Source organism: Ascidiella aspersa, chromosome 4, assembly GCF_963924565.1.
Source record: "Ascidiella aspersa chromosome 4, kaAscAspe10.2, whole genome shotgun sequence".
In the NCBI taxonomy this organism is placed as follows: domain Eukaryota; kingdom Metazoa; phylum Chordata; class Ascidiacea; order Phlebobranchia; family Ascidiidae; genus Ascidiella; species Ascidiella aspersa.
The window spans coordinates 25,978,133-26,002,341 of NC_139450.1; the positions used below are offsets into that span (position 1 = coordinate 25,978,133).

A 24,209-nucleotide genomic window follows, 5' to 3' on the forward strand; every position below is an offset into this window, starting at 1 on the left:
CTTATTTTACGGGTATTCGGGTAGCCACCTAGAAAAGGCTGAGGAATACTGTACTATCAATTCGATAGTATAATATTTTGGTAGCTTTTTGACATTTCAGTATTGCTTGAAATTAAAACAGAAATGGCCCCGAACACTCCAAATGACCGTTTCAAAACTGCCTAAAAGTATTTTCAGGCACATTTTACCTGCAAAAGAGCCCCGCAAAAAATCCACACGGTCTATAGCAATCTATCTGACGTCTTCAGCTGTGAACCAGAGTATAACGTCGCAAAGACAACTTCCGACCAAAAACGACCACGCGGGGCGCTGTTGTTCAAGAGGATTTATTGTCTGAAACATCGAACAGTGACGAATACTGCAAGAAAACTTGGGGCGAGACGAGCTACAACACACGTCAAAGAGGTGGTATGGGGTTAGGGTGTTCAGGAGCTGCTAAAAACAACACTCGTATGGGAGGAAAAATAGACTATACACGACACACGCATACGCCAGCTGGTAGATACTTGGTTTAGTTCGCAACGAAAAGGGTTCCAACTTCACTTTGAGATCAAATAACACGACAAAAACAAGGGAACAGTCGGCTGCATTTTTTTTACAGATTCGCGCCCAAGGGTAGGCCGAGCTTATGTGGAGGTTAGTTGGAAATAATTAAAAGATTTGATTGCGCACTGACGTTTTTCTTTCGCTCTTGTTTTGTTCGATTGGTTACAAAATTCGCTGAAAACGACAAGTTGGAGAGTGCGAGAGAAAAGTGAGGGTGGCGAACTGAAATCGAACGCAACAAAACGTGATTGCTGGTCTTAAATTCAAACAAAAAACGATAGTCTTATTCTGAATCTTATAAAGGGCCACATCGCCAGTAGAATCAAATCGAAATTCCTCTTAAAATATCACCGGAATCGTAGTAAGACAAAATATGGCGGCGAAAGTTGCCTTCCCCTAGGTGCTACAACCTGAGTGCAAAATAAATTGCGAGGCTAAACAGATCGCGTTCGAATTAAAAGCAGCGGCGAAAATTGTCGTTTAACCCTCGAGAAAAGTTTAAAACCGGCGCAATGACGTCATGCATCGCTAATCGATGACGTCAGGCGACGTCGTGAAAACAAGATTTAGTTGACAACGTCGAGTGATCGAAAATAAAACAAGACAAGAACACGCGGGCTATGACGTTAGAAGACTAGTAAGAGTAGTAGTGGTTTAATGGGCGACAAAATAACACGATGATGATATTAACAACAACGAACGACGAAAATATACGAGTACAAAACGGCAACAACAACAACAACAATCAAAACGACAGAAAAAAACACTATAATCTCTTGGGAAATCAGGCAGTAATAGAAATGAGGACATAGGGGGAGAAGCAATATATATTTTGTCATGGCGAACATAATTCACCACAATTGGCGCGCTTAAGTGTGAGTGTGCGCCGTTTTAATTAAAGTCTTTAGAAGACATTTTAACAAGTTGGCTTTATATTAAAAAATCGTTTATTTTTTTGTTGAAAAATCCCAAACCGAACTTGGACCAAACGTGTGGCCAGAATTATTTTGTACCCTTATTTTCGTAAAAAAAAAATACCCTTGCCAAATAACAAAAGCGCCAGCACAAAAAAGTATCAAAGAAAGATTGTGTGTGAGAATGCAAACTTGCGCTCAGCCGGAACAACAATCGAAGTGATTAAAAAAAACGCATGAAATATTTTATGCGCACGAGATCGTTCGTAAGGTTACAGACGCGCACGGAAAACAAAACAAAAAAGAAGTCTGTAGGACAACGGACGAACTAAAAAACGGACGTCGACGAAGTTTCTCGAATGGCCGAACCGTTGTTTTGATTCTTTGGGACGCGAAAGCAGCAGGGAAAATCCGCGGGTGTTTTTGATTCGTATCGCCGAGAAAAAAAAAAACACAACTGGAGGCCATATCGTTTTTGTATCGTATCGTTACGAACGAGAATAGGTTTCGGCAAGTGCTTTGATCATTTTTTGAGGAAGCAGAACGACTCTGACGCCAGATGTTTGCTTGCAAACGATAACCGCTGACAGAGGGGGAAGTAACGTCGGCCTATTTCTTCTAACTAAAAAATCGAGTAATCAAGTTTTCAGTGTCATGGTCGCTTTAAAGTGGTCAGGTCGATTAATTTAAAAAATAATGTTACGCGCGCAAGAATAAAAATTGCAAGTTAAGAAGAGAAGACTGCGACGCGACTTCGACCAGTTAAAGGAAAATATTTTTATGAACTTTAGAAAAAAACACGGGGTTAAACGGTGATTAAAAAATTACAGCGCCTATTACTTTCCCCGGAAATTGAAGGGGTAAAATGTTTCATTCAGGAGATCAAACTCATTAAAATTCCGAACAACACCCGGTTGAAATAAAACGCGAAATATCTTCTCGACCCGGCGTCTGGGAAAGTCCCGCATTGGGGCCGCCCCGGTGAAGGTGCATGGGCAAGAAAAAGAGAGGCGAAAGTCCGGGTATCGTGCAGCAAGATGGGGCGGGGCCTGGGTTGGGTTAGGGGACTGAGTCTAGCACACAGGACACGATCACATACGACACTCTTCTGCTGATAGTCTTCGAGCGAAATCTTTCTCTCGAGGCCACCTCCGCTCATTGCTCAGCTTCCAGCGCTTTTTGCTGATTTTCTGCGAAAAATAAGTAAAAAAGGCACGTGAAAATGTGAAGGAACGGTACCGGAACTGCTAGTGTCGAAGTTATGAATTATATTTTCGATTGCTTCATTGCAAAATAAGTTCATCCGGCCTTTCCGACTTTTGGGTTTTTTTACCGGTCATTTTGGGGCAAACATTACGTTGTGTTGGTGTAACTGAAACGTGCATATGCATATATACAACGTGTATTCTGTAATCAAGACCATCTTGAGTCGTACTGGCTAACGATAACGACATACATAATATAGTACACAAGATACCTTTGCTTTAAAACAATAGTAAAATAGAATATCTTACAGAGTATCAATCAGGTTCTTCTTAGAGGTAAAGATATACAAAAAATCTAATAACCACTGATTTAATTACACTTGTTGGTGTAACCATATAAAACAATTACAACTTTACCGGCCATAAAAAAACACAAAAAATTGGTGTAGGGCTACAAGCGACTCCATTTTTAAAATAGTTTGCAAAAAATTATTGTTTTAACCGCTTTATAAAGAGGCCCACAAAAATGTATAGTTCTGTAAATTATAATAAAACGTGGCGAATTGAGTGGAAAATTCCGCTGCAGGATTAAGGCCTACACCCGGGTCATTACGTACGTCATTGGCCAACGCGGATTGCTCTTTGTTTTCATGGGTGAGGGAATGGGCATTCCGACAAGGTCGAAGACGGCTTAAAAATCGAAAAAACTTAGGGCTAGCATTCCGGAGAAAGCCAATGTCGGTCGATTTATTCCCCAAACACGAAACGCGCTGACGTTGTTGCTGGACGCTCTTACACTCTGACAGTCGTACGTTAATATTCGCAGATGTGAGTTTTATCTAATAGAGGGACGAGTCGAGTTCGGGCTCTATTCGGCTTGCGTGTCAATTTACATGACCAATTGAACCGGCTTCATGGAATTGTTTAGTGGATTTTCCTCGAGGCATCCAAAGGCTGCTTTAATGGACCAAGGCCCATTAAAAGTGGGTCTCTATACCATTTTGTTCCCTCAGTTAACAAGCATGTCCGCCATAACAAAACTGAAACTGTGCAAGTCATTTGGCGGTGAAAGTCCTATTGAACTTACATTGTTCAATACAATAACAGTCCTATTCGGCACGAAAGTTTCAAACAGCGCGTTAACAATTAGTTGGTAAAACCTAATCTTAAATGCAATGGTTATCAATCTGTTGGTTCAATCACATCCAGTGATACGTGAAGGCCTTTTAAGGTCGTAAGCGAGCAGCCTTATGGTCTAATGCGGAGTTTAGACAAATTAAAGTGTTTTATTGTGTTTTGCCGTGTAATATTATTTCTTTAAAAGAACTATAAAATATGCCGCAAGCGCTAAGAGCGGGATGTTTAATTCATTTGACCTAGGTGATACGCAGCGACAGTAAAAAGTGGTTCGCGGCCAGAAAACGTTGAAAAAAAAAAACGATTTAATTTATCAGTAGGGCGATTATTTTTTTGACTTTGCAAAATCGTTAGGTAAAAAACTATTTCAGGTCAAAATCGTTTACAAAATGAACAAAATTCGTTTCTAAAATTAACAAAAACGGTAGTGAACTATTTAAAATTGCCGTTCAGTTTAGTATTTTATTAAATTTATTTTTGATTTATATTCAACAACAGTTTAGCTGTAACATATCTTTAATAGAGAAACGTATGGCATAGGTGAGTCCGCAGAATTAACCACACAGGCCTGGTTTATCGCATTAGGTTCAACTCGAACTAAACTGATTGTGTTCCATAGGTCGTAACAAACATCAAAACCAAATTAACGCCAAGAGACTAATTCAGTACTTCACATAACAATGCTTGGTTTAAATCAATGTATTCCTAATAGGTTAATTTTATTTAAATAAAGATTTTAGGTCGAAATTTGTCCAAATTTAAATTTTATAGAACAAAATTTTTCAATTATAAGGTCAAAAAATAATTACTTCATTTATCAGCAGCCGGTTCTAGGCAATGCGGATTACAGAAAAAAAACCAGTAGCCCACGAGAAAATGTCTTGTTTTTTTTTAAGAATTTGGGGGAATTTCCAAACCAATTGCTCTGAAAAAACGTCGACAAAACGAGGAGAAAATTCCCCTTTCATTTCTCTAGGCAAAAATAAAGTCAAATGTCTGCTCATTTCCAGCGTGAATGTCAAACACCAAGGGACTCGAATCAGGTCCAGGGCCTAACAGGGAGGGTGGGGGGTTATCTTGGCGGTTGCCCATTTTAAATCACCATCCTTTACTTTTTATTTATTTTATTTGGTAATTTTACGGAAAATTGCGGGTTCAAATGGATGGCCGAGACACCAAAGACTGCTGGCAAGAATTTTACTATTAGTCACACTCCCAGCAGATGTGGAAAAAACACGGCACGCATTGCCCGGCCAAGCAATTTAATCCGTCATTTTCCATAAAACATTTTAAAGCAAAAGTCAGTGTTTTACGATTTTTCTTGAATTAAGAATATTTGAATGAAAGAAATCCACTTATAGGCCTCCTCTAACCAGCCCTTCAAGACAACAAAATTTACAACTCTTATTTAAGAGAAACGAGTTGAGATTATGTTTATTTCAGTTCTTGTTTTACCCAGGCTTCTTATGTATCTGCTTCCCTGTTAAAAAACTATAGCCCTCCCATGCTTTAAAACCTCGAAGGACGATTTAGTGCGCGCCAAGCTGCCCCGTTGGCGTGGTGTACAAAGAGCTGTAAAGAGGGTTGCGAAACATCGCGCGTCGCTTGTTTGTGACGTCACAAAAAGCAGCAACCCGCATGGGAGACGCGTGACTGATTGAATTTCGTCGTCGTCCGCTACGCAGTTCGTCGAAATTAGGTTTCTGATGGACTTTATCAGTGAAAAGCAGACTCCACGTTTGCTTAACCATGTGGTAGACCAGTGGTTCTTAACCTGTATGTAATTACCTCCAAAAAAGGAATTTTGAAATTTTTTCGAGGTAATTTTGACAATGGTTTTAGAGGTGTTACCTTAGTCCACTAAAACCAAAGAGCAGTATCCAACCCTAAACTTGTTTAAACTTTAAATGCTAATTGAATTGCAACGACGTGTTGCATGTTTTTAATTGATTGTCGACCATGTCTTTAAAAATTAAAAATGGGGTAATGGTTCGTAGATAGAACGACCATAAAAATCACCGCCTGTGTTCGTGTTAGTTAGACACCATTATATAGGTTCAATTAAAAGGCAACACGGTTTAATATTACACTCATCTGCAAGTTACGAACCCCATTCCACTATATTTAAAGTCACACTTCGCCCTTTTTAATGTGTGTTTTCGTACCATCTTTTGTTTAGGAGGTAATAAAAACAAACTGAGGTTCAATCCTTCTGAAATTTTTATGTTAGCTGCTTAATGTTCTCGACACAGATAACTTAGTAGCAAATACCCAAATAAATCAATTTCAGAAAGCCATGTAGTAACAATGTAATAGGAATCTTTTGGGGTTAAAATCCGAACTACTGGTCCTCTTAACCTTGGGGTTGTAGGAACATCACGGTATTACCATAAGCTGAAGTACCCAAAACTATTTGCACAATATCTTCACATTTAAGGTTCGGCAATCAAATTTCGCTTAATGCAGCATTACCGTTTCCAATATACACTATACAGCGCGTTTGGTTGGTTGGTTTACACAAAACAATTGTTGGGAAATTCACCCTAAAAGAGTCAACTGGTAATCGCTAAAACCCTGTGATTTTCTCATAATGTGGCTGACGGGTAACGCTACTAAATAATGCTATGGCCAAAATCGCACGTACCTTGCAGTCGCATTCTCGCAAAGTCCTCGAAGACAATATCATCCGGAGGTGTTGAACTAAAAAGGAAGAAATGCAAAACATTGAAATGTGCGAAACTCGGTTAAAATCCCATCATATCCATGAATTTGAAATAGTGAAATATTGCAATAATACACCAGATGCCTGTAGTAAACGATCTTGTCAGGTACTTAAAAAGGTTTATTAGTCACTAAAAAGTGTTTCGTTATTATTGATCGGTACGACTTCAGAAGGGCAAGATCACAAAGTATATAAGTGCAGTTTAGTCAATACAGGTTATTGACAAGCCTTTTGTACGGCCTATACTTTCTTATAAAAACGAGACAAAATACATGATGGAACTGAGTGGCAGTTGGCATTTGTATTTACCAGTCTAGGGTATATTATGTTCTAGTTCCCCAGTGGATACATAAACGAGCAATTCGAGCTAAAAAAACAAAACAACAACAACAACCAATAACGTTGTATTTATTTCAGTTCATATAGAAAAAAAAGATTCCGGGCAATCGATGAGCTTAGCGTACCAGCCGCCGTTCCATGAATCAATATCGAATCGCGCACAGTTGCCCAGCCAAATCCACGTACAATCATGTCTGGCCTTTTCACCAAATTGTAAGCGCTGTGACGATCGCGGTGCGGTCTAAGGCCCTTGACGTCATGTGTGACGCAATTTGGTCAGGGTTGCGTACCCGGGGTTGTAAAAAAGTTTTTAAAAGGCAATGAAGCCTGGGTACCATTCGACGCGTTATACGAAGAGCTCGGCTAACTTTATTGCAATCACCCGCATTTGGGACAATGTTGGCCTGCCTACACGAGTGTCTAGAATTAAATTAGCTGCAACTCTGGATAAATAATAATAGTAATTGAGAGATAATTTTTAGTCTAGGTTTTAGCGCAACTTTTATGTTATTTGTTGCAGTGTTGCAACTGCTTTGTGGGAAATTGGCGTATTTCAGTCTGTGTAAAACCGCGTTATTTTAAAACAAATGAAAACTGGTTTTCAACCGAGCATTTAGGTTTTACGATCTTTGTAGTTATGTACACTCTACGAAGATCTCTATTAGAAACTTAACATTTACAGTGACCAATTTTTTTTAATTAAGCTGCCGCAAGAACATTTTAAGCCTTAATAAGTATTTTAAAGCCGACAAAAATAATCCGTCAAAATCAAAAGACTTACAGTTTGAATATCAAGAATCTGCCATTAAAACAACAACAACAAAATAGAAAGACGGACTCCAAAGGCCATCTTTCGACGTTTACGTACGAAACTTGTTTAAATTCACTCGAAATAAAAAAGAACGTCCAACACTAGAGGGCGCTCACCTTGGCTCGAACGAGATGAGGTTGTGGTCGATAGGTGGGGCAGCGGCGCTGGTGGTCGGGGACTTTTCCTCGGGGGCTTTGCTCTCGACGGCCTTGGCTGGCGAAGAGCTGCACAGCAGGGGTTCGACTTCAAGCGGCTTGGAGTGCATGAGAGTCACCGGCAGCTCAACGCTTAGTTCGCTGGAAAACGAAAAAAAGTGTTGGAAAAGTGATTAGGAGTCTGGTTTTTGCCGAAGCAACTACAAAACTATAGCTTGTTTGTCGGTAGTAAGAATATCAAGCCTGTACATATACAGTAGTAGGTATCATTTTGAACGTTTAGTATATCCTGTTATTCATTTTTAACATAGTGGGAAGGCACTGAATAAAGAGATATTCGAAATGTTCAAAGTGATGCATACTTCTGTATGGGCTCAACGTCCAGCCAGTATGCTCCATTGTAAATGAGTGTTTTTCCCCAATCCTAGTTTTATTAAATTTGAATTTATAACGCTAATTGTCTTTATTGGCTTTTGAGCACTTTAGACTTGCCAAGAATGTCAGTGAAGACAACTGGGTAAAAAATGACAACTGAGTATTCGGGTCGGCAAGAGTAAGTTTGAGAAACACTGAACAGTAGTAAAAGATGATTAAGTGATGAGATTTGGGGAAGTTCTCAGTTCTTAAAAAAAATATGACAAAAACACAAAAAAAGAGTTTTTACACTCAACCCACGGTAAAAGACATCAGCGTCTAAAGTCTGGGCTAAGGGTCAATTTTTTATCGAGGGAAAGAAAATCTTTGGCAGTTTCTCTAGGGTTTTCGGCGTCGCTAACAAAACAAAGCGACAGTTTAAACTTTCATTTTCTTCGACAACACACTATAATGTCGCCTATGTAGCGCTAAATAGAATGTAAATAAAAAAATACCGGGAAAAAAAAGGGAGATATCTTTTTGTTTGGTTTTCTTGAGTTTGTAAAATCAAGCCTAAACACACCCTACGAAAATCGAGATAATAGCTGGAAAAGAAAGCCCGGCGTGGCCCGAATTGTGTAATACACTGGCATATTGCGATGTCGCGCGAAATTTCGGAGAAACGGCTTCCCTAGGCACAAAACAGGAACGGTCGGTATATTTTAGGAAGAACATTCGCTTGGCGGAAATAGACGGGTGAGATTTGAGGTCGAACAAGCCGTAGTGCAATGATTTCGTGGCACCGCATACCCGAACACATGTTTCCTGTGGTTAGCTTGTTCCGAAGCCGACAAGGTAAAAACACATTGTTCGTGTTGCAGATCGACAAAAACAAACCATAGCACCGACCTTTTTTTCATATTAAATTCTGGACGATCAAACGACGATGTAAGGGCCAGGTTAAAAGGTTAAATACAACAAACAGGCCTTTCTTTTTGCATTGCACTGAAGTCGCGATATTTATAGCTTTTAAAGACCTAAAATTGGATCGATCGATGTGTTTTATATATAAGTTCAACTCAAAACAATTAGTTTAAAAATTGATTTTACAACGGCATTTTCTAAAAATATAATTGAAGTTGGATACTAGATAACCGTATACCTTTAAAACCTTAAAACCGAGCGGCCCTGTTAACAAAAATGCTTTTCAGAATTATAAACATGACTCCTGTACAACACAGAAAACAAATCAGCCATATCGGATTAACTGTTAACTGGGGACTCTATGTCGTAAACAGAAAGGGTCCTTTCATAATTGCGCGGGATTAGTAAAAAAAAACGATTGAAAAACAGGACGCGTTTGATTGACAGCGAGTCTTCTCTCGGTTGGACGAAATTAATGCGAAAAATTCGATCGATTAAAAGACGAGAGGCGTGCATTGTTGCAGCGGTCCAAAATCCACGAAAATATCGGCAAATATAGCACTGGTCGCGCGCGCAAGGCCTGTTTAGCCGCGGCGTTGTTTTGCTTTGCTTGTTCCGGCATCATTAATAAATCATCACGCCCTTTACCAGCGGATTGCGATTTTTCCGACAATGTGCTTCAGGGTCAAGATTAAGTGTGTCATGCGAATTTTGCGCTTTGTAAAAAAGGTGTGTGCTGACCGATTCGTTTTGCAAAACAATCGTGTTTTTACCTATGAATATTTTAAACAACAGCTCAAACTTTATTAATATATTTGTGTTATCTAATGTAGAACTAAGCGATTTCCTTGTAGTACTCCTTAAAAAAGTAAACCGAAGGTGGTTAACTATATTAGTTAAAAAAAAAATCTAAACAGGAAACCAGACCAGTTTTTTATTTAGCCGGTTAAACAGCTTCATTAGGTTCGCATTCCTATTTGAAAAACGAGGATTCCGGCAAAATTGACGTCGTTCGTCAATCGGTTATTTTGCACTTTGTGGAGGCGAAAAAATGAGGAGAAAACATAGATGAAGCAAAAAAAATGACACATACAGAAGAGCTAAAAAACTGGGGCGACCAAACAGTGCAAATTCGAATTGGAATTTCTTGTGCGAAAAAATTGAGGTCACAAACACGGCCGAAAAGGTCAGCCTAATGGAACTCGGGTCGGCAATTGACATTTGGCGACGCGGCACTAGAAAATTCCAATAGGGAGGCTACGATGCACACAAGCCAACGGGTCGATGCAAAACACACAAAAACAAGATTGGCCGCCTTTCGTGGCCAATCTAACCAGGCCGGCGCCATTCTTGTTAAGTGTGTGTTTTCTTATATACCCCATTGCGACGGCAGAAGTTTAAAATTTGAAAGCGATTGCGTTTTGGTGGAAAGGGTGAAATAACCCGCGCATTGTCAGGCTGCGAAATTGCGAAGCTAGAAAAAGAAGGGGGCGAGTTTCGACCAGGCACGCTTTCTGTGAAAAAACGGCCAGGCACGCTTTCTGTGAGCTTTCGTTGACGCGGGAGCGCGTTTTTATTGCTGTTTGTCGCCGAACCGTTAAAACGACACTTACTTTTACGAGTTTACATTTACACACGTAAGAACGAGACGAAAAACGTTCCAAGCCGTTTTATAGGTTTTCAAAGACCTAAAGTTGGAGAGTTTGACGTTTAACAATGTAGTTAGAAAACAAAACCGTATGAATGCAATGGTCAACACAATGACAAATGGTTAAAAATTTTCTTTACCGAGGCACTTTTAAGGCACTTAACTTTAACTATACAACAAGTTCAACTATACTATTCAAAGACTTATAGAAATGCGTATGGTTTCATAAAAACTTTTTAATATGTAGAGTAATTCAAACGACAATCTTTGCGTTAAAATGCTGACTTAGTTTTTGCTGACAAAGGGAAAGCGTTTTAAAACACAAGCCAAAAAGTCCCAGCTCAGACAGAAAATGACAAAATAATTTTGACGGTGGTGGATTACACCGCTGCACAGTGCACATACCCCGGCTCTTAGCAGTGGGTTAAGGTTCAGCAGAGTCTGCATAGCATCAGGCCACGACCGACAGGTCTTAATAACATTATCGTGTTTCTAACCAGTGGTTTCCAAATGGGGTGCTGCGGAACCTTAGGGTGCCAGTTGTAATGCTCACGGGTGCTGATAGACATTGGGGAATCTTTAAGAATTTTACTTTTGCTCTGTTAGTAAGGCTACTGATAAGCTTGTTCATTTTGTGTCATTCCAGTTTCGTTTCTAGTGACATTACAATAAGCTACTCAGCGAAAATTCCTAATTGCTAAAAAGGTTGGAAACCACTGTTCTAAACCAGCAGGGTTAAAGAAAACGCAAAGTAGGTTAAAAGAAAACGCACGTTAAATGACGTCAACTGTACGGTTGTGCAAATTGTGTTCGATTTTAACATACCAAAAATACAGTCGAAGTGGATCTACGAATAGCGCACAGGCAAAGTGCATCTTTTGCTTGGAAAACTTGACAAACTACCGGGAAACATGATGGCGTAAAACGGCTTTCAATAAACCACGGCCCGCGATTCAGATGCTAAACTAACGCGGTTAAATCTTTCGTCCCGCTTCAAATGTCTAAAAAAAGCTAAAATAAGGTATGATGAACTCCCTAACAATGGTTACGTTCTTTAGGGAATGTTAGTCGAAAGCAAAACTAAACCAATTTCAACTCAACGACAAATTTTTTCAGCTTTTCTTGTTGAAAGATTTTTTTTCTTTGTTGAAACAGTTAGTGTTGTTCCCCAAAATATCGGGTATAGAGGTATCGCCATAAAATGCGAAATAACGGTCGTCGCTAGTTTTGACCCCTCCCGCGTTTAGGGCTACTCTACGTGGCTCGGCGAAAAACGGACGTGGTAAAAACCATCTAACGCAGCACGGACCAGGGGCTGTGCAATAATAAACGGGACCAGCCATTAGGTGCGCATTAGACATTAGAAGTCGTCTGAATTACAAAACGCAAGCACTAAGTGGCGTGTTCGTATAGCAACAAAACGATCTCAGAGGCCATTACCTTCCCACGCATGCAATAGACCGGGGAACACGACAAAATCGTATTGCACGAAGTCTTACCGAGTGGTCAAGCATACAGGGTGATTACATGCTTGTTTAAGTTATTTTTTACGGACAAGAACCCTTTTTTAACCTTTCTTAGGCGAATGATTTGGCGATGGAAGCTTTACCCAGTTGCAGTTTACAGCTATGTTGGCTTATTGTCAATTATTTATAGCGGCAACCCAAAAAAGTATTTTAGGAAAATTACACCACCACCTGCCAAAGTATTTTATATAATTTACACCTGCAACCGAAAAATTATTTTCCCAATTTACCTAAGCAACCTAACTAAGTATAGTAGTACGGTCGCGATTTTAAACTTAGCAAAGGCAGCCGAAGCTTTCAAAAGGGCGGTCGTAGCGCAAAGTTTCGCGTGTGCGCGTTTGAATTAAACGATCGAAGGACATTTCCCGTTGCAGGAGCGCTATATTTACAGTTATACGCACATCAATAACGACGAAGTTCCGTCGAACTGCAGCGGGCGCTTAGAACCCGCGCTTAGACACGGAGTGCAAATTAAAATGCGTATACCAGTATTTCTTGAATCCATGGGTTGCGCGAACCAAAATTGGGTCACGATTCGAATTGGTTGGGTCGCCGACTGCAGTAGTTTAACTGGCTAGAATTATTGGTATTAATTCAGAGCAAGATTTCTACTCAATTAAAGAAAATTGCAGACGCAATACGGAGACATGGCTCACAATAATTAAATTTGAATTTAATATTACTACTCTCTTATTTAGGCTTTGTTTACTTTAGGCTTACAAAACGTTTATTGAATCGAACTCAATCATAAAACTTCGCTGGTATAAACTTTATTATTTTGGTCGTCGCGAAAAAAGAAACACTGGCGTACACCACACGCAGGTTGCGACAGCCAAACTAATCCATTTAAGGCAAGACGGGATAAGACAGTTAATGATTTTACGCTCAATTTGCTAAATACAGACGCGTAAAGCCCTTAAGCTGCATAGATGCAAAAGTAGGAAGATATTCGTTCCTTCTTTATTACAGCAGTAAATTCGCCACCATTTCCTGTTATATGCTAGGCTGTTGCGCAAACTATTTATAGAGGGTCTATTGGCACGTTGCAGTCATAGTGGGACGCAGGACTACAAAATTCGATAACGCGAACTTGTTTTCCGAAGGGTTTTTGCACTTTCCCGTTCAAATGCGTCGTTGTTTGTCAGCAGTCTTCCTGTAGTGTAATGTGGCTGCTAACTACACATAGACCGTAAGCTTCCTAATAGCTTTGTCGCAAACCGTTTTCAAACGAAAAGGTAATGTGTTTACCATGGCCTTCCGGGCTAGTTTTCGTGGATTTTTTCAAGTTAACCGTACTATTTTGGAATTACAAACTACTCAAAATTTCTAAACAAACGTTTTCAAGGATAAGGTAACGTTCCCGTTTACATACGACATTTCGGGCTAGTTTTCGTGTCTTTTTTCGTGCTAACTGTCAAATTTTGGAGTTACAAACCACTCCTAATTTCCAAACGGAAGTTTTCCAAGGAAAGGGTAACGTTCTCGCTTACGTAGGACTTCCAGGGCTGATTTTCACGTATTTTTTTGGTATGTTTTTTTAACTGTCAAATTTTGGAATTACAAACTACGTAATATTTTTTCTAATCACGATTTCCGCACTCCGTTTTCATTGCGTTTCTGCCGAAAAATCCTAAGTCGTTGCCAATATTGCTTCCGAGACATAAAGCGCTTTGAAGGCAAGTTGAACTTCAAACTTTTAGAAACACGGGACTGAAAGCCATTTCGAGTAACATAAAAGCCCATAGGAATAAAACAGAGACAGCCGAGAAAAAGTACATCGGCACTAGTTATCCATTACAGACAAACACAACACGTACAGAACCAGTTAACTCAACATTCTATTCTCTAATGGAAAAATTCGACAAACAACTCAAACGTAAATTAAACTAAAACAAGCATCCGAATCTCACCTTCTGTTTGTTGGCAAAACGAAAAGAAAAAGAAAATGTTGTTTTTGTATTAAGAAGTTTGTTGGCCTGTCGTAAGCGCTGTATTACAAACACTCGCTAACGGTCTTATAAAAAAACAGGATATTTCTGAGGCAGGAATTTACTTTAAAAATCAATGTCAAAGCAAAATAGGTCGAGGCAATCGAAATCATCTTGATAAAGACGTTTTAATACGCACTTGTATTCATCGTTCCACGTTTTATAAGTGAGGTTTGGATATAATCCAGTCGCATTAACTGGTGATAATACAAGTGCGCATCGCAACGTTTTTTTTGAATGATATCGATTTACTTGATTTACTTGTTAGACTTTGACATTCATTATTAAGCTACATTACAGATCCGTGAATATTGTTCCTAAGAAATGTATTTCATATTTGCTCCAAACCGTTGGTATTTCTCTAAAAGCACATTTCAAATTAAAAAAACCTCTAAAATTATAATCAATTAAAAAACTAAATTAAAAATAACATTCGGAAAAGGGTATAGTGGGCAAATTAACATACAATGACTAACGCGAAAAAATAAAGGGCCTTTAAAAACAATGCTAGTTCGTTTAAATTGACGTCAGCTTGTTACCGCCTTAAATGGCTGGCACATACAAGAAATTTTCGCCAAATTGGATGTTGGTACCGTTTAGCGTTCGACAGATATGTCAGCAACTGCTTCCCATAAAGCGATTGGCAAATATTCGGACGTTCGTGTTTTTTTCCGGGAAAAAACATGACGCAAAAGAAGTGTCAAACGCCAAACGGGGAGTTTTCATTTCCAAGAGAAGTTTACTGCGAGATTTTAACTGGGCTTCAAGCACTTGGGGAGAATTGAAGCGGATACTCATGCAATGCAACAGTGGCAGTTTTATGATGGGCGTTTTTTTCACTTGAATATACATTATGTGTGGCTTAACCTAGTTGTAATGAATGTTTACAAATATTTTAAGAAATCGTCTTACCCTCCTAGTCCACCGAGTAACAACTTCACTTTCACTTTGTATTGAACGATGATTCCCAAATTTTCTTTCGGAATTCCTTCCTTTAATCTGCAAAGAAATTCATTAGCTTTTTTAAAATGTTCAACTTACAAAGAACTACACAATTGACTCCTCAAATCTCAATCGGTATAATAAATTTGGGATTAAAAATCCAACTGTTCGAGCATGTCGAGAAATACTATTGAGGCGTCAGTGCTTGTTTAACAGAAAATGTAAATTTACATTCATTGGGCTTCAACCAAACTGTTCTACAAAACAAACTAACAAGTAGTATAACCCATTTTTCACTGCAGCAAGTGAAACGACTAGAAAGCTTAAGGTCAGAGGTTAATCCTTACATAGTGCTCGATGCCAGGTTTGTGTCTTCGTGCTTTAGCTGTCCGTCCAGCGCCAGACCTCGCTTGTCCTTGTTGTTGCTAAGCAACGGACAGATCTGGTAGACTTTGCATAATGTGGAGCTAGGTGCGACTTGGTCACTACAAAAATTGGACAAGGTGGTCAGTTTGTTATTAAGGCAAGATCAAATTAGTGGCAAAAGGCTTAAGGTACACGGATACAGTATTTAAAATAGGGTTGGCAGAACGCTGGACAAAAAAGGTCAAGAAAAAAGTCTTTAAAAAGGTAATTTCCATTTTCTTTGAACTGATTTAAAAGTCAAAAGGCTACACTCAACGGAAATAATATATCATCATTGCTGCCAATTTATAGGGATTTCTACCAAAAAATTAATAAACCGGAGAACTATGCATATTAAAATAAAACAGCCTTGTTAAACAATGTTTGGGATGTGATTACAAAGTAATATCAGCTAACATGACCAAACGGTCACCAACATTAACATATTATAAACTACATATGTTTTAATCCAGTCTTTGTTGATTGCATGTAGAACAAATGCGAAGTTGTAATTCACGGCATTTCGTGACATCTAAAAATCGATTGTGGAAGTAAATACAGCAACATTAAACTACGTACCAAAATTAGCAAAAACATGACGGAAACACACAGGCATATGCAAATCATGTGAGTGGAATTTGTTAAATACATCATTCAGCCAGTAAACTTTAGCTTGCAACAAAAAAATGCTGTTAGCATAAAATTTTGCCATTCATCATTTAACTGTATAACAAAAACCATGTTTGAAAATATAGTTTCTGTAGCGCATATCCTTAGTATCACTTGCCCAAAATTTCACATAACCATGTTTGAAGGAATTACCAAGTATAAGACATTGATACACACATATGTTGCACTGAATGTGTGATATTGGAAATCAAGTTGACTTTTTGGAAAACAAATGATTGGAAATTACCTTAACTCTTCCAAAACAAACCCCGAATATGTAACAGCAGAATGGTCTAACAATGTTAGTGTAAACGTAAGAAGAAAAATTAAACATCTCCAAAGTGTCTGGCCTTAACGCTAGCATTGCTAGACCATTTTGGTGTTCCTGTACATATAGTTCAGATTTTTCTTTCTACATTGAAACATTTCTACTTACTCAGCTTCGAACAATGCAACAGGACACTTGTACTGTGCATTCGAGAAGAGACAAATGTCGGCGATTTGTCTCACAGAGATTTTGATCTTTTTGACTGCTTTTGACGAGTTGTTGGTGACTTGTACGTTGACCCCAATGGACTCTCCGTGGTAGTACAACTGAAAAGAGGGTTAAATAAAGTTCACATAAGGTAACATGCTAGTGATATGGGTAAAACTTGCAATGATTTTATGCCTAATTAATCCCATAGGTAGGTCCACATAAATTATGAATTAATTTTTTTAATATTCAAATTTTAACCCCAAAACTTAACCATCTAGAATCTAGATGCACATTATCCTCAACAAGGGCATAAGGAGCCAACGGAAACTGTTCTGTTATCAATGCTAAGTGTGAAGGGTTCCGAAATCACATTTAAACTAAAATTTAAAATGGGGTTGCAGACTGAAAAGTGTAAAAAACCTACTTTTGAGTGTAAAAAACAGATATAAACTGACCGATTTGTCGAGCGACGCTTCCAGACAAAGGGGCTTGTCGCTCAAGAGAAACTGCTTTTGCACTTCAGCAGTGGGCTGCGGTCCCTTTTTGTCCGGGGCAAACTGTACTTTGCGGATCGCCAGGCGGACCGAGTTTCTAAGGAAATGAGAAAATGGAAATAAAAATTAAGGTAATAACTGAAGCCGGAAAATATATTATAGATCGACTGATGTTTTTGCCAAGTGTTAAGATACCTTAAACAGATTAAACACAAAATGCAAATAACATTTAGTTTATCTGCCTATTCATTCATAAAAATCTTGTTTTGATTAACTTTGCTTTATATTGAACACTGCAATACAGGCACTATATTAAAGTCAGCCATAAAAATTTCAAAAAATATCAAATTTGTTATGTTTTTTAGTAAAAGCTATGTAATGTATTTATAGTAAAATATTTGCAAAGCAATCGTCCAAAATTTACTAGTACACCGATATATTGGTTGGAGCAGAATATCGGCCAACATTATTGCTAAATTGGTATATTTGTCTATGTCTTCAAAATGTGGATTTGTCATGGATTTACACTACAAAGAAAATACTTCTGTAATGTGGAAAACTTACCTTTAAATTGATCAATTGACCGACATTTCTGTACATGCTTTGAGTCAGAAAAGTAAATTACCTTTTGTGAATTTTCTGTTCTGCATCTTCCACATAGGTTTTCAACTCGTAATCGACGCCACAAGGCTTGCCAGTGTCGCCCGGCGCCGGCTGCAATGTAACCGAGCAAGGAGAGTCTTTGGGGATCTAAATAATAAAATATTTTTGAAAAAACAACATCAAATAAAATGCCAACAATTATAAAAAATATCTTTTAAAATTAATGAATTATGAAAAAAAAATTTTTTTTTCGCACAAACAAGATCTTTTTACAAAATACTACACAAAAGCAAGAAACTAGAATAAAAAATATTTTAGTAAGAGTTGTAACATCCCTAATTGGATATTGGCAGCCCTAGAAACCAATTAAAACTTTCTTTGTCTTGTCAAATAAACGCAAAGCCTGCATACTGTAAAATATTCATGGGAGAATATAGTATCTGGCAAATTATTTAGTTTTAAAGTCATCTGGGAATTGACAGCGTGGCTTTGGAGTATGGAAGTCTGTAATCTATATATTGATAGAAAAGGAGTGTATCAAACAAAGCATAACGGATACTAAACATTCCTGAAAATAGCAAAAAACAGAAAGAAATATCACAAAGTTTGTAAGCAGTTTAACTAGAGCTCTTTAAACTTACGGTATTGGCAATCTTAGTGGTTAAGTTTTAAAGTCCACACCGCTGAATAGTTTATAAATATTAACTGTTTGCTTTCAACCTAATAAAGTTCTGTTGAAAATAACACCTATGCAGATGTGGTGAAACATTATAAGCAAAAGAAATAAGCTATTGCTGGAGTCATTTGTTGTTTTGGAAAATCAATTAAACTGGCGGAAGAATGTAATATGACAACACCTTTAACCAAGCCAATGTTGTTTTGGTTAAATGAAAGATAATGAAAGCGAAAAACCAGAGCACTCACATCAATATAAAATGGGTAGGCATGTTCGCCAAGCTTCTTCATGAGTCGCTCCTGTAGCCTTGTGCGAGGTTTTTTGTCTTCTTCTTTTAACGGTGGGTAGACCTGTGGAAATATACAGCCAATGGTCATATACAATCTAAACCACGGCCAAAGCACATCATATTTGGGGTTAAATTTGTTTGAATTTACGTGGGAATAAAAATTACGAAATTCAGCAAGGCACACTTCAAATTAAGAATGGATTAACCTAAAGGTTATTGATCGTTTGTAAAAGTTATGGTTATTATGAACTGGTAAAGCACCACTTTACAAATTCCTTTTCATTACTGACAACATTTTAATCCAATAAATTATTTACGTTACCAAAAACAATTCAAAATTCAATAGCGAATTCTCTGTTCAAAAATAATAGGAGGGTGCCTGCAATTATTGAGCATACATTTCAGAGTAATGTAAATTGCCAATTTAAAGCAAAAAGTTTGACATCGTGATTTTTTCAACAGTCGGGTTAATTTACAATATGTTCTTACAAAGGCAAAAATGCAATTTAAAAAAAATGTCAATTCAGAAAATAAAATATAGGCCCTCTTTTTAAATGTTTATTTTGATGAATAGAACAGGGGTGGGCTACTATTTTTGACAGCGGGTCGAGTGAGAAACAGAAAATATTTTGGCGGGCTGTATCAATAAAGGTGTTCTAGAACCTAGAATAAACAAAATACAACATGAGATTTCTTTTAAAAGATATATCCTGATTTTGACAACCTGGTAAGAGAGTAGGAATAGGTGAGGATTCATTACAAGAGTAACGCATTCAATAAAAAAATGTATGGCTTACTTTTGCCTAAAATAGTTTTATTGAAAATGAGCTGCGGGCCGAACTATATTGCTTGGCGGGCCACATCCAGGCGGGCCGTAGTTTGCCCAGACCTGGTTTAGAAGATGATGATCTATAAAGGCTATTTTTATTTAATACGGACAGTCCTACACAAATTTAATATTGGCATTTGTATAGCTAAGGTTAAAATTGTGAGGAATTTGTTTATGAATGGAATAACAATAATAAATTTCTGTGTATGTGTTTGACAAAGAGTAGCGCTACCTGTATCGTTGTGGTGCAAAAGTCTTTGCGAAAGGTCAGGCCAAGCACATCGAGGTCCTCCCTACCATATCTGAATGCACACAGCAACTTGACATTCACTGAAAGAAAAAAATACATAACATTGAGACAAATACCTCTGTAGGCATTTCTGAATCTAGAATATTTTGATTTTTTTTTATTCCTACCAAAACAACTTGATTATGGAAAAAAAAGATTTATCAGAACTATTTAAAATATGAAGGAAATTTAATTTTAAAAGCAAAACAAGGATGGAATATAAATCACACAAATCTGTTTTACCCACGTCAAAATTTTAACTAGTTGGGCTTAAATCTGTTTAACATTATATACAAAGAAAAACTGACCTTTTCTTTCTTTGATGTATTCTGGATCAACCAGGACAACACCATCTGAGAAAGCAATGACAAATAAATAATTTTAATATAAAATCTAATATATTCTAAACTTTATTCAAAAAAATTTAGCAACTTGCTTTTAAAACTAAATTGTTACATATAAGTAAGTTAAACATAGGGTCATAATAAAATGCAAAATTGGCACATTATGCAAATTACTATAAGATTTTTTGTTTAATCAAAAGCACACTTAAAAATCAAATCAACACTAGTGCACATTTATAGTTGCAAAACTAAAAAACAGGATCAATAACACACTGCTTAACCTGGAAATTAACATTAGTCACAAGGTCACATTGAACAGTTTCTGACACAAAGGGTAAATCTAGTCTGGATTGTTGCAAAGATGAAATCACTGCATTATCAGAATTGCATCAAAGGGTTTTTAGAAAGCACTTAGCACTGGTTGCAGTGTTATGCTTGGACAGGGCCAGGCAGTGACGTACCTATAGGCTCTGTGTGGGTGATGTGATCTACGTAATCCCGTTTGCCTAAGTAGGCCGTTATCTGAAAAACATGAAAGGATCTTGTTATAAATCGGTTTTGAATACTCCTACAGTATGCGAGTGCACAGGGCTACAATTGTAGGCAAAAAGTTTTAGAATAAGTCATCTATACTTATATTTTAAAACTTTCTATTTAAAATTAATATTATTCAAAACAAATTTTATTTAATTTTTTTTTCTTTGGTTGAGGGTTGTAGATAAACTTGAGTTTTACTGATCCAATACTGACCTTTCCATTTGGACTACTCTTCTTGAAAACCCTGAACAAAAAGTTTACCATTAATTATAAAATACAGACTTTATTGAATAGATTTAGCAGATTAAATTAAGAAAACACTACTTTATTAGTACTATCCAATTACCATAATTTTTTTTTTCACGGACACAAAAAAGAGATATCTTATAAATGACTGTCTAATTAGCACAAACTTTCAAATTAAATTTTTCTGTTAAGCAATTATTTCAACATACCTAGTTCCAGCGTTCTTGTCAACCGACATATTTGCAAGCAGGCTTAAAAGCACTAAATTATGATACAAAAAATAACAATAACCTTGTTGAACACCTAAATGAATAAAAAACAGTTTAATTAACATAATTCAGCAGTTTAATTGTGTTAAGCCTTTCAGCTTAAGCCTAGCATGGCTTAAAATAAAAAAAAGACAATGAGTCCATCATGTTCAACTTATGATAAACAGCTTAGACACATGAAAAATAGACTGGGGACTAAATAAAGCTACTTTGCGATTTAAGATATTGGGAAGAAGATATATTGTTTTTTGAAAACCAAACAACAAAATTTGTTTTACCATTTAAAACATACAAAACAGCTGTGTTTTAAAACAGTTAGTCATCAAAATCACAAAGAATGACGGCAAATATTTTTTCTAGTAATTTTTATTTCACATTTAATTTGTATCTTACTTTGTGATATGAGTATAGGTAAGACAAATCTAAGAAACTAACAAAATTTGTAAAATCGCAAAAGTAATAGATTGGTGTGTTTAGTGTAATTAAACAATAAAACACAGCTACCAAAAAGGCGATGAAAAAGTTTTGCGGCCATCTTTTTAAAGCCTAAATAGGGGAACACCGTTGGAAAAGTGTTTAACTGTTTTTGTGAATGACATATGCATCTTGCAAAGAAATCTGAACTTTTGCACATTTAAATATTTAGGTCAATGCTGTAAAATGTTTCTCTGCATAATTTTGCCATGTTATTATACAGTGCTGGTAATGCATAAGGACTTGTTAAAGGAGTAGGCCTACGGGAAAGGATGTGACATCACAGTTTCCTTGTTATAGAAAATAGTCATATCAGTATCGGGTAGTGCAACCAAACCACTTTAGAAACCTCTCATGTGAAAGCAAAATTTGACCAAAAAGCACCAGTGATTCGGGCAATAACTTACTAAAAATGCATCTACAAAAGATAAGTGTTTCAAAAAGTGTTGATAAATCATTTACAAGCAATTACACTAAAATTATTACATGCAAGAAACAAAATTACAGGTTAATGGAAAGAGTGAAAGGCTCTATGTAACAAACAGTTTATAGAAAACAAATTGGTTATTATAAGCATAGCAAATAATTCTTTAATGGCACTAAGTGGCCATTAAACCCAAGGCCTACTCCCAAGGTAGTAAAAAGGAAAATAATTAAATAAAGATGATGTGCCCTTTAAAGAACCACTATGAAACCTAGTAATTGAAACCACCACAAAGCCTGCTGGTGGCACAGCAATTAATTGAACTTAGAGAAAAAGTTAAACAACTGAAAATGCAACACACAAAAAAAAAATTCGCAAAACTATTTACTGTGCACTTCTTGCAAACACTAACTACAAATTCAGCATTTTTAAAACTGCATTTTTCTTAAATTTTCTAAATCACAGGGCACTTGGAAAACAGTTAATATCACCGAATTAATAAATATTGTATGTCATTTCACATTTGTTTGATATCCTACATGTCGTGTTAACTTTGGCAAGAAATTGCAAAGTTAAATATACCAAAACCATAATTTGTTCAATTTTAGCGATTAACTAAACAAAATATAAATATGTGTAAAACATAGTACAATATTTGGCAGAGTTATAAAGATATAAATTTAGCTATTGAACATTTTCAATTTAGGGGGCGCCAATCAGTTATGTTTTCCTTTTTGTTATTTTAGATTGCCTCATTTTGTAATTTCAATAACTGTACCATGTGCCATGTGAAGAAATTGAAACTTGCATTGTGATATGTAATTTAATATTAAAGACTTTGTGATGCATGACTGTCATACAAAGGATTGCTTTTATAAAATTACTACCTTTGTCGATTAAATGTTAACATATCAGGGTTATTGCTGTACTAAATGTAAGATATTTGGAAATCACTTGACTATTGTAAGAACAAAGTAGACCTCAAACCTCTGATAAGCCACAATATATATATATATATTATATTGCCTGCAAAGGCATCTTTACGAATACTAGCAAGGTGAGACCATTCTGCTGTTAGGGTAAGTTAACTTATTTTTTTCATAAACTATGAGATTTTTGAAAAACATATTTTAAATGCTACATAACATTTAGCTCATTAACAGAGTTAAACAGCACAATTTTTATGATAAAACATATACAACGTAAGCTTTTTGGCATACATTCTTCGTGTAAATTTAGCTCTGGTGTAAAATCTTTACATAAACTTGTTGTATATATGCCTTATGGGAGAAAAGGGTTTTAAAGTAGAATGTAATGTGTGTCTATGTTGTGAATACACAAAATGTCGCGATCAATCATGATTCATTGATTATTATGTTTTGTCAGTTTAATCTGAAGAAAAGAAATTGTAAAATCAATTAACTTCCAGATGCAAAAATACTTAATTTACCATATTTCTCAAAGGATGCTTAGAATAATAACTATACTAAAGAAATATATGAATAAATTTTAGTTAGTACAAACGTTGTATATTTATAGATTTTTAAAAAGAAAAGTATATTAAACTTTGAAATATCAATGTCATTATGGTAAGCAGATATCATTTAAGAAACTAATAGTAGAGCAAACCATTACTCAAGTCTCAAACCATTGCGGTTGATACAGACAACTACATTAAATTTATGAGACAAAGTAAGTGAATTGTTTGGTATTTAAGGTCCGGCAGTTTGTCTTTGATAAACTCGCACAAGCGAAAAATAATCAAATTAAAACAAAATCAAACCAAAAAATTGGCAGATATTGTTTTGATACTTTTGTTATTAAAACAATTGTATAGAATTTGCGATGGAAAAAACTTAATTCAGGTCTTATGAAAACAACATTCGTGTTGAATTTTAAGCTACCAATTTTACGTCGGATGCTGATTTATCATAATCAGCTTTGCCAGAAATTTCTGAACTAAGCCAGTCTT

The 24,209-nt window shown here is 36.7% G+C and overlaps 1 protein-coding gene across 1 annotated transcript; it reads right to left on the reverse strand.

Moving 5' to 3' along the window:
• Positions 1 to 367: 367 nt before the first annotated feature.
• On the reverse strand, positions 368 to 22,059 carry LOC146157180 (beta-arrestin-1-like). Its single transcript, XM_083388652.1, has 14 exons — positions 21,280 to 22,059; positions 21,038 to 21,068; positions 20,749 to 20,809; positions 20,252 to 20,296; positions 19,887 to 19,984; positions 18,785 to 18,886; positions 17,883 to 18,007; positions 17,219 to 17,354; positions 16,722 to 16,879; positions 15,559 to 15,696; positions 15,182 to 15,268; positions 7,791 to 7,970; positions 6,447 to 6,502; positions 368 to 2,650 (listed from the first exon to the last, which is right to left on the reverse strand). Exons 1-14 carry the CDS (start codon positions 21,402 to 21,404, stop codon positions 2,616 to 2,618), a joined length of 1,377 nt encoding a protein of 458 aa, XP_083244778.1. The 5' UTR covers positions 21,405 to 22,059; the 3' UTR covers positions 368 to 2,615.
• Positions 22,060 to 24,209: the final 2,150 nt, after the last annotated feature.